Source organism: Diadema setosum, chromosome 15, assembly GCF_964275005.1.
Source record: "Diadema setosum chromosome 15, eeDiaSeto1, whole genome shotgun sequence".
Lineage (NCBI taxonomy): Eukaryota > Metazoa > Echinodermata > Echinoidea > Diadematoida > Diadematidae > Diadema > Diadema setosum.
In genome coordinates, this window is record NC_092699.1 from 31,049,789 (window position 1) to 31,061,950 (window position 12,162).

Below are 12,162 nucleotides of genomic sequence, written 5' to 3' on the forward strand. Positions count from 1 at the left end.
AGTAAAGAACATACCCATAGCCCTATATCATCACTAATAATTTTGAATTTTGCCGCTTTCAGAGACTCTTAGACGGTTGAAAGATTAAAAAGGGCAATAAGATTTGTATCTTCAGGAAACAGACTCTGCATAATTAGCAGAGATGAATTAAATACTTTTTATGTGTACGAATTAACATTTTTCAGCAGCTTTTACACGAAGAAAAATAAACTTTTATATTTCATATTGAACAATAATTTTCATCTTAACAATTCATAGGTACACAACAAAAAGTCAACGAAAGGGTGGTATGACACAGTAGGCCTACAATAATATCACGTACTAGTATTTTATGCGAAGAATCGAAATCAATTTTACATGGAATGGAAATGCCCTTTCATGTTCCATGACGTCAACTCCCTTCCCCCTAATTTGTTTGTTTGTTTGTTTGTTTGTTGTTTTTTTCACCAGCGGGGGAGTTTGCAGATGAACGACTCAACGGTGAACTCGTTCTCAATCCCACAGTGGAGATCGTTCCACTTGTAATCGAATTCGTAGTTGAACGATGCACAGTCCTGATTGCCGCCATAGCTGTTTGGCTGGCCAGACCCCCATGAGGTGAAGGTGACGTCAGAACCATCGCTCCATCTCCATTCGCCCTCAACGTCTTCATCGGTAAGACCAATCCACACTCTGGTAGTCACCTGAAGAGGGGAACAATATTTATAGGGGAATTGCCCCACACATAATACACGAATTCAAATAGATGCAGAACAGCTGATGCAGAACAAACTAGAAATGTCGCTATGGCGACTGGTATGCCTCCGCCAAAATACATAGTTCTCCCTATCGTTCTCCCTATAGATATACAGTACATCTTGACAATGCGTGAGTCAGTTTGACAAAATTGGCCAAATATTAAAATTACATGTTTGTCACAGATGTTTGGAGTGTTCACTTTCCTTGGACAAGGTTTGATTGGTGGAATGGCTATATTGTCTACGAGAGCAGGTATTTGGGGATTTGAGGATTTTTACTTGACCTTTGACCCTTTTATAAGTTTATGCATTGAGCAATTTTTAAGGTATGGGGAAAAGAAGTGTAATTTCAGTATTAAATAGTAAAATTTTAGCATTTCAACCTGACCTTTGACCCTTGACTTTTGACCTCATGACCCTAAAATCGCAAGAGAATCGCTGTCAGGCAGTACATGCATGAATATTTCATGATACCTTGAGCCACTTCCGAGATATGGAGGAAAAAGTGATATTTATCATTTTTACTTGACATTTGACCTTTTGATCTTTGACCTTTTGGAAAAAAAAAAACTTTCCCAAATAATTTTTAATGGGTAATGCATGCATACACCAAGTCTCGAGAAAAATCCTTCAGGCATTGCAGAGATAGGAGTAAAACAGTGGCATTTTGACCTTGACCTTTGATCCCATTACCCACATTCCCCGAGATAAGCACTGCCCGTCAGTACATGCATATTTACTAAGTTCCAGAAAGATCCCTTGAAACATTTCCGAAATATTGAGAGAAAAAGTGGCATTTTAACATTTTCACTTGACCTTTGACCTTTGGCATCATGACCCGAAACTTTCTCTAGATAATTCTTATTGGATAATACCTGCATACACCAAGTTTCAAGAAAATATCTTCAGGCATTGCATAGATATGCCTTGGAGAAAATACTTAAATTTTGAGCATCAGATGTTGACATTTGATCTTTGACCTTGAGCATGTGCACCCAAAAGTTAATAGGCGCAACTTCGCCCATTCATACACTATACATGCCAAGTTTCATTAGAATACCTCGAACAGTAGCTTCATAAGGATACCTCAAACAGCTTTTTTTTTTTTTTTTTTTTTAAATATACCACAAAATTGATTACGGATGCCTCCGAAGGACGAACGGACGGACGGACAACCCGAAAAATGCCTCCGGCGACACTCCCCGGCGGAGGCATAAAAACACACGTATGACTTTAAATTTCTGGAATATCTGAAAATCCTTTAAAATTATAGTGTCTTTAAAGATTTGGCTAAACATCAATGTCCAGTAATCGCGGGATAAGAAGACTAAAAACAGATCGTGATGTCACAAAAGTGGAAAAATAGTTACAAAGAAAAGGTAAAGCGATTTCTTTTTCGTGTCGTTGTTTTGTTTTCAACTTCGTCGACAGCGCAGCAATGTTATTATTAGGTCTCATGACTATATAAGACCAATCACTAAACCAAATGTCATTGATAAAGCATATAAAAGCTGCTAATCAATTTCAAAGAGAACATGGCCACCAAATTACGAGAATTTTAGGAACACTGGTGTCATAAACTGTTAAACATTGGCATTATACTTATATTTATTGCCACTGTATTACATGTATAACCGTGTTGCTGACAGACTGTAAAAATTCAGCTAGATTGTCACTGATGGTGGCATGTTCATGATTTCAAAATGATGATTTGACACTAGGATTTTTTTTTTTTTTTTTTGGGGGGGGGGTATTTATTCTAAACATCGACTTTAACCCTATAAAGCCCAAGGGGGGGGGGGCACATTGTACCCCCCTACCAGATTTTCATTTGCCACTCCTTCGCCCTTTATCCGATTTCAACCAAATTTGGTGACTTTTCCTAAGATCTTATTGCAAACATTTTGATATATAATTTAGCTATATTTGATGTTGCTGGTTGCCATGGTAACCATAAACTGACAACCATGTAAGTCAGATTTTGCATCTTTTTTCTGTTCCCATTTTATTTAACAGCATTACAGTGGATGAAATGGGTGTTTCTTGGCTGAAATTTGTTGAAGGAGCAAAATTTGAAGTAATTATGGTCCTGGAAAGTTTTTCTTATTATTTCCTTTGTTTTTATGAGACAAAGGCATAAAACAATAGATATGATAGAGATAATTGAAAACAATAATATTTTCTAAAGATTGCCCTTCTATTTTGTGTTATTTTGATTCCATCACCCAAGTTATGCCTCTAATATGATTAGTTTAACATATTATCAATTTGCAATCTTGAAATTCCACTATTATGCAAATATGAAGTGTCATAACTATACATGTACCCATCCGAAACATTTCATCTCAGGTCTCATAATGTATTATTATGTTGACATGAATAGTGCCCCCATGTGGTGACCTTGAGAAATTTCAGCTGTAACAAGTCATAAGATTCCACTTATCATTTGTGACAGATATGAAAATGATTGGTCTATAATAAGACATATATAATGGGGATAAAGAAATTATACAGAAAAATCATGGTTTTAGCATATTTCCTATGTATTTCTTTATATTTTGGAAAATAGCGCCCTCCATGGGTGACCTTGAGAAAATTCAAATGTACGGTCATGTAGAGTATGAGTTACTCTACCCATGTGCCAAATATGACGATGATACATCAAATAACAAAAAAGTTATATAGGGGCACAATGTGCCCCCCCCCCCCCCCTTGGGCCTGCGAGGGGTCAAAATAGCTTGGGCTTAATAGGGTTAAAGGGATGGTACGGTATTGGTGGGGATGAGAATTGGGCTTTTAACTTTAGTACAAAGCATACCATTTTAAGAGGAATTCAAAGTTTATTTGATGAAAATCTGGTTTGGAATGACTGAAACACCTAAAAACAAAGTAAAACAGAGCAGTCGCGTGGGTCCCACACTTGTTAGAATCGCTCTGTTTTGGATATCTCAGCCATTTCAAAACCAATTTTCATCAAATAAACGTTGAATTACTCATGGAATTACATGCTCTTTCATATTTCATTAGAGGTTTCTCATTATCTCACCAAAAAATGTTAGAAACCTGAAATTAGGTCTCAACCAAAACTATACGACCCCTCTAAGGCAATGATTTCATGCTGTAAAGGTCGCAGTGTATTACTACAACAACAACACTACTACTACTACTACTACTACTACTACTACTACTACTACTACTACTACTACTACTACTACTACTACAGTGCACTCCCGTTATAACGAAATGCTCGGGACCGGCAGTTTTCTTTCGTTATAACGAAATTTCGTTATAACCGAACAATTGATACAATAACGAAAACAAGGAAGCCACGCATATATCATATTCTGTTTGTTGAATACTCGTCATATACTGGAAAGCTATGTTAACAATAAAACAAATAGTAAATTCAATTTCAGATTATTGTATTACAATAACGCAAGTTCCCCTCGGAAACTGTGCGTGACACACCAAGCGAACACACAGTGATGTGACGCGTTCGCCCATGCAGAGATGCTATAAATGCTTGTTCCACTATGTATTTTCGGAAGCGATCCTCATTTCGTTATAACGGAGCACATTTCTTTTGTTTTTCTTTGTCAGTGGTGCTCGGAAAAGACTTCGTTATAACGAAAATTTCGCTATAACCGTGTTCGTTATCAGCGAATTTTGTACCATAGACTTTAATGGCGATAATTTTGGGGCAAGACGTTTTACTTCGTTATAACGAAATTTCGTTATAACCTTGTTCGTTGTAACGGGAGTGCACTGCACTACTACTATTATTACTATTACTATTATCATTACTATTATCATTGTTATTATTATTATTATTATTATTCTCATTATTATTATTATCATCATCATCATTATTATTATTATTATTACGGAAGTATTACTGGAAGCAATTTGGGGCGCTTTAATAAATAGGAGAGTTGTCGACAATTCCATAGACCATAAGAGGGGACATAAAAACAGCGGACGGCAATATTAACATTAATAGTATGGTCTTATGTACCAGGGTAAAAACATCTCGTTCAAAGATTGTAAGGACGTGGGAGGACTCGAACTCGGGCCCTCCGTTTCAAAAGCAAGATTCCTATCCACTAGACCACAGTACACCCCACCTCCCCCCAACAAAAAAAAAAGAAAAAAAAAAGAAGATACTTACTCTCTTGTTTCGAGTGGTATCATAGAGTACTCTAAGGAAGTCGTACTCTTCTTGGGAGTGGATTGAAGTCAGATGCCCCAGGCTTAACGTCCTCGTTTCCGAACACGGCACGGAGAAGGAACGGCAGTACATCTCTGCAGCATCCCATGTCACGTTCTTGAAAGTAAAGAATCTGTAACAATTTAAAGAGGAAATGTACTCCATAACATCCAAAAGAAAAGAAAAACACACACACGCTAACTTTGAAAGTTGCTTTTAGGTTCACAGAGTGAAAGTAGTTCCTAAATAAACAGAATGGTGTACTTGGTTCGTGGCAGCTTGACGCACACTGCGACAGTTATGGGATTTTGAATTGTGATTATAATGTTTCAACTTAATAGTGATAATATGACATCATACAGTGCGTATCAAAAAAAGGTAATCCAATTTTGGAGGACTACTCTTTCATGATTGTCTGCTATGAAGAGCAACAAATTACAAATTACACTTTTTCAAAGTTTGCATTTCCGCAGAGGCAAATGCATGACTATTGTCTTACTGCATGAATGAGATCTATCAATGAAAGTGGCCAAATAGGCCAGCCTGTATACATAATGCAGGTTTGTGTTTAGGATTAACCATGTTCAGGGTTTCTCCTAACTTTTATCTTCCATAACTTTTAATAATATGGCCTTCTGCCTGATAACTTGGTCACTCTCACAGAGGTCAACCCACACAGTCCATTTTTTCTGCTCATTTTCATCACAAAGCTCGCAGCGACACACCATGTCTTGAATATGAAGAGAGACACATCGGTAATGGTTTAGCCTTTATGGGAAGGACCAAGGTATCGACAACATGGTCATGATGGTCATATTGAAGGTTACAAAGGTAAGAAACCCTTAACACGAACCTGCAGTCGTGCAGTCTGTCCTGATAATTTGACCACTTCCACTGACAGTTTTCATCCATGCAGTGAGATATGCATTGTTCCTTCACAATAACACACAAACTTGCAAAAAGTGCAGTTTGTCATTGTTGTCTTTAAAGTTCATGTGCTCAGTCATGCATGACGTTTGTCAACATCGCGATAGATAGATAATAAAATAGTAGCCCTCCAAAGTTGGATTACATTTTTTTTATATACTCACTGTAAAACAGGGCCATGGAAGGGGAGGGACTTTTAATTTTCTTCAACCTATACCTTTGACGCTAGAAATTAAAAAAAAAAAAAAAAACTTAGAAAGGAGAAATTTCGAAAAGAAAAAAGAAAGGAAAAAGCACTAGAAAACCTATGACCGTTCGAGGGCTCTACATTAACATTACTCTCATCAAAATATAGAGGGGGGGGGTTGTTGACACAACAAACCACGAACCGATGAATAATGCAAAATCTTTAAGATGAATTCCAGCAATGAAATCAATTACAAGAACCCTGTATGGTAACATTTGCATCTATCATGTCTATAGATGAGGAAGTGTGTGTATAGTTGTAGAATCCTATTCATCCCCCCCCCCCCCCCCGTCCCACGCTTCCGCGAAAAATGTTTTCATATGGTATACGAGATGACACAATTGTGTTTCTGCCTATAGTCTCGCTCTGGAACTTTTGTCGATTCTTCTTTCTCCAGCTATAAGCGTTAAGCCGAGTGATGGCGCGATCCCGAGATTACTGCTGCCCCGAGCGAGTGAGTGTGTGCCATGGTGTGTGTGACTCGGGGCAGCAGTTCTCGGTATCGCGCTATTACTATAGTTGGCGGAAAAAGAATAGATAGAAAGGATCCAGAGCTAGACTAGTTTCTGCCTTTCCTGAGTGGATGCTCAAATTTCAAGGGTGGAGCACTCTTCTCATTTATCAATGGCAACAGGGTTCACTTGCGTATAAGATTTCATGGCCATCCAGGCCAATTGAACCGTATTATTTCAATGACCACGGATCCTATCAGAATGTGTGAAGGAGTGAACGTACCTGCATATGATGAAGAAAATAAAAATTCTGCGTTTACCTGACCTACCAAACGCATTTGAAGCTCAGTTTAATGTTTCTCATGATATGCATAATTTGAACCCCGTGATCAGGTGTCAGACAACAGATGGCCAAAATTGCAAGGTGTGGACATTGTAGGGTTCCAGCTCTTTATTCTGAAGGCTCGTAATTACCGAAAATGGAATGAGGTTCGATATTGCGAATGTTCGTTAATCTGGAAATAAAGGAATGTTCGTCATTCGTTATTTCCAAATTATCGAACTTATGGAAAAACGCTACAAAATATCTGCGTTCGGAAAAATGAACACTGTAGCTTCGGAATTACCGAAGCAATTGGACCCTGTTGCTATTGATATGAGAAATGTGCCCGCCCTTGAAATTTGAGCATCGGCTTAGGAATGGCAGAAACACGATAGTGTCATCGCAGAATGAACAACAGGATGAGGGAATCTATTTCAAGCCATTACCATTACAACCATTTAAAGAGACATATTGCTTTCTGTTCATAAGGCAGCTCCTGAACCCACTCTATAAGGTCTTCCACCGCACTCCGTATAGTGATGTAATTTATTATGTAAAATATCATAATTGATGGTGTCGAAGGACTTGGTGAAGTTCAAGAACAAACCTATCAGATGAGAAGATTTGTCATAGCATGTGCCATTTTTTCTATATCTATATTTGCCTTGTCCGGCAAAATGTGACAGGGGCATTCGTATGCCGCTGTCACACTTTGCCGGAGAAGGCAAACGCACGAGAAACGAATGTCGATTTTTGGCATTTGTTGAAATCTTTTAAAATGCGAGTTTTTTTTTCCTTTTTATACTTTGAATGGACGTTTATCATCCGGTGATTTCCGTCAGAGAGGTCAAGAAACTCTCTCCAAAAACGGATAGCGTGAAGTGACCCTTGTTCGATAGTTGTACATTTTCTATACAACTATAAATTAATTTATTTTTTATATGAGTGTATCATTTTCCATCAGATGCACTGGTTGTTGCGTGGAATATGACTACGGGTCAAATGGCTTCCTGTCGTTGCAGTGAACATGTGTAGCGTTCTATATCTATATACATAAGTCTTGTATGTACGCCACTCTAGAACGGAAACTTTACACTTTGTCCACCGGTATAACGAATTGAACAACGGATGAGCAAAATCTCGCCCGTTTCTTTTACAGTGGGCCTGCTTCTGTTACAGTTGGCAAAGCGGCCAAACAGAACGCACCTTGGGCGATTGTGTACAGGAGAGTGGAACGCGCGCAAACGCATGAGAAAAGAATAAGAATCGCATGCCCACAGGACATAACGCATAAGGAACAAATGGGCATGAGACGTACATCGAACGTCAGAGATTCTTGCGTACGCGTTTGATGTGCTGTACATAGCCGTTCCATCCGTTCCATTTCTTGCAGCAATACAATTGACTCTACAGGAGGCCTACTGCGGATTGAAACGTGTGAAAAACTTTCAACTTTCAACTTTCAATTTTATTTTTCATTTCCATTAAATAAACAGAGAAAATTGTATGAAATGCATTAACGACAAAGTACAGTACAGATACACGAGAAAACGTACAACTATCGGGCAAGGGTCAGATTGCGGTATTCGTTTTTTGCGAGAAATAAACGTCCATCCAAAGAATAAAAAGGACATGAAACGCATTTTAATGCTTATCAACGGATGCCAAAAATCGACATTCGTTTTTAATGCGTTTGCCATATCCGGCAAAGTGTGACAGGGGCATTACGCATCTGAAGATTCTGTACATAATTACCTTTTGTTCCCTAGAAGGTACAGCAATATTTCTCTCATTTCGACATCTTTCTTAATCATGCAAACAGTTCACTGCATGTTTGTTTACGTCTATAAGTTTGAAAGCCTATATTAAGACTTAACCAAGATACTGATGTGTCACAGAAATAATTCTGACATGCTTTTGTTGAACTGTTACCTCTTTCAAATTATGTTATTAACTATTCTTTTTTATTCATGTTCCATATTCCACATTTCATACAAGTTTTATATTCCATTTGATTTGAAGCAGAAATGTTTTTTCACACAATGGTCAGTTTGAACCGATAATGCACAAAGTAATGTATAAGGACATATAATTGGCGTGTAATATGAGGAACCCACTAAAAAGCAAAGCTTGTAGAATGTGGGCTCCAAAAATATAACATAGGTTTTAGTACAGTATATCATTAGTATTGTATTCTATATGAAAACAATAAAAATAGTAAAGCATAAAACTTTACAAAAAAAGCGTGCGAGCGGTTTCGAGCGTTTTAGGGAGTAATCTGACTTGCGATTTCGGACGGTTCAGTCACTAATGGGATAACGAACCTCTTCTTATTTTTGCATTAACGAACCTTCGGAAATAACGAACATCACCCCATTTTTTTATGGTGTAGAAAGTAGGTCATATACCTATTTCAAAATATAACTATGATACCGCATGATTGTCAACAACAACAACAACAGCAATCCTCACCGATAGCAATTATCGCCAAAGGGGGTCCAAAACGGAGGGCACCCACAACCGCCTGCCTCCGACGACGGGGGAAGGATCACCAGCAAAGCCGCAGTAATGGCCAGGCCGCCGAAAAGGACTGATTTCAAGTTTGCCATGGCTGTAAGAAAATTAAACACGCACAATTTGAGACTGTAATTATCAGCTCGTCGACTATGTCCTTGTCACAATGATAATGTTGGTGGATCATCTGCCGATATCAGGAGGTAGAGTGCTATTTCAGACAGCACTACATTTTTTCTATCTTGCAAACAAACGAGAGCACATGTCACGCCAATCTTATAATTTTGAGGACTTTTAAAGAGAAAAGAAGAGAAAGCATTATGAGGTTACGCCAATCAACAAGTCAAGCACTGACAGTCATATTTCAACTCTAATGTTTCTCCACATCGTCTTAAAAGCAAAGAAAGAAACATACTTGCAAACAAAGGAGATCCAATTTTCTATCATATAGTTTTATAATTCAAGCTCTTGAGACGACACTATACGAACAAGGCGGCGCAGTAATAATCTTCCATAACTTAATCATAGAATGACATTATTTGCCATATGCACATGAAACAAAAACCCAGCTTTAGTGCTTCAGAATAGTTCTATAATGTGAGCTAGGATCGAAACAATCATTGTAAAAATCTGAATTAGTATAATCAATATCAAATATCGTAAAATAAACAAAATGTGAACAATAGTTATTATAAAAATGTTTCTTACACTAAACCGTCTGCAGTTATAATTTATTGAGAAAAAAAGTGTTATCTCATCATTTTTTTTTTTACCATTTATAAATGGAAGGAAGTTTCGTGATTCAACTTACCTACACATAATCATCATTAATTCTATGATTATAATACTATAACATTTTTAAAATCGCTCCTCCCAATGTAAAACAGTACCTTTAACCTTTAACGTATTGAAACGTGTCATTGCATAAAGCAGGCGTTAAACATATCATACAGACCATAATACAAACTCATCAACACGAAATAAAGCCCTTGCGGTTAGAAAAGAAGTTTTTTCCAGAAAAACAACAGAAAAAAAGTCTGGAAATACAGACCAACACGCCAACAGAAGTCAAAAGAGCGAGATTTACAGTCAGAACGAGGTGCAGTCTCTCCTCACTGGATGATAGTACCCCAACGGTTTGAAACGATTTCAACTCTGCTCTGGGATATAGGTCGCGAACTTTTGCAATAACTAGGTCACTCTCAACTGCCCACTCCGACCGTTGGTCCAGGTGTGAAATTCAATACGACATTAAGTGTTGAGATGATTGCATTACAGGTGTGGTGGTTGCAAAGGCGCTATTGCACGCTACACAAACAACTGCCAAACACAGAAATGATGTCAGCGAGATGTCATAATCAATGTTTTGTCCAATTCGCTCACTCATCGGGCTTCTTCACGGTTAATGTGCGAATCCTCGAAATATTTACTTTTATTATCTAAGTGTCCATAAACCCAACGTATCATGTGGATAAAAAGTTGATGTATAGAGAGAAACGTTGGATAACTATATAAGAGAGTGGATGCAGCATGCAATCGCGTGTTGATTCGACTGTGTAAACACTCCCTCCATCAAGACTGATAATAAATCATTATTGATGTAGGCCTATTGCGGAGGGGTGGGGCTCGGTCCCCATCTACTTTTTTTTCCCCACCATACACAGAAATACAGAAGGTATCACCACGTTGCCCCCCCCCCCCCTACATTTTTTTTTAAACCCCTGAAGGGTAGAAAGCTCGAAGTGTTTACGCTGAAGACCTTTTTTCTTTTCTTTTTCTTCGCTTGGTAGCTGATGAAACCCGGAAGTGGCACCAGAAGTCTGAAGTGCCCCCCCCCCCCCACCCCGCACACACACACACTTTTGAAATCGTGGCGCCGGCCATGTGTGTCTATAACTTGCCTGATGTTACACTCTTAATACGCCTTGGCAAATAAAGATCATTTACCTACCAACATAACCATTAGCGTATCGTGATATTTACTGTAAGTGCATATCAGACAAAATTTAGATCGCAGAGCTCAACAGGATATTACAGTCTGCAAACTTCCTGCTAACGGTATGTATAATAGTGATATGCCCTTCCTAATAATGTGAACTTCAGCTCCTATACACGTCAGTACATTACGTGCCATACACTTCCTGCCTCCTGAATAGTCCAATTCCCTATTTCAGCCATATTCACAACTAAACAGACATCTACACGTGTATTCTTGTACATTTTTATTCTTTGACATCATAACAATAAGTAACAGAATGTATCTACACTGGACAGCAAAAGAAAGTACCCACTTCTGTCGAAGGCCGCACACAAAAATTCATCCCCTAGAATATACAATTTTTGTACACCGGCAGGTCAAGTGAATATCTTCATAACAAAGAAGAACTTGACATGCACAGCATCTTGGTCACTGAATCAAAAGTCCCACACAACAGCACTTTCCACCATACAAAATGGCCACTGAATGGATAACATCTTTAAACAACCAATATGTCAAAGTGAACACCTGTTTTGTCAAAACGTGTATTCTGTATTCAGGGATGCTATCCTTCCTGATTATGCTAATTCTCAGAATAAAATCAGTTAGCTCTTTAGACTGGACATAATTTACTTTACTCTGCTCTAGGCAAGCTTCCATCAGGGAAATTATGCTACGTCTTGTCAGACTTGTAAGGCTCATTCTGTTACATTTTGTGACTTTTGATTCAGTGACCAAGATGCTGTGCATGTCATTTTTTTCTTTGTAATAAAGATAA

The 12,162-nt window shown here is 38.1% G+C and overlaps 1 protein-coding gene across 1 annotated transcript; it reads right to left on the minus strand.

The window, feature by feature from the left end:
• Nucleotides 1-443: 443 nt before the first annotated feature.
• On the minus strand, nucleotides 444-9,501 carry LOC140239105 (echinoidin-like). Its single transcript, XM_072318996.1, has 3 exons — nucleotides 9,365-9,501; nucleotides 4,906-5,077; nucleotides 444-683 (listed from the first exon to the last, which is right to left on the minus strand). The coding sequence occupies exons 1-3, from the start codon at nucleotides 9,499-9,501 to the stop codon at nucleotides 444-446; spliced, it is 549 nt and encodes a 182-aa protein (XP_072175097.1).
• Between the last annotated feature and the right edge of the window lie 2,661 nt (nucleotides 9,502-12,162).

Coding starts and splice junctions, on each gene's coding strand:
- LOC140239105 (XM_072318996.1), bottom strand. CDS start 9,501: ATGGCAAACTTGAAATCAGTCCTTTTCGGCGGCCTGGCCATTACTGCG. Junction 5,078..9,364: donor TTTGGCGATAATTGCTATCG/GTGAGGATTGCT, acceptor AAATTGTTACAG/ATTCTTTACTTTCAAGAACG. Junction 684..4,905: donor ATACCACTCGAAACAAGAGA/GTAAGTATCTTC, acceptor TCCCCTCTTCAG/GTGACTACCAGAGTGTGGAT.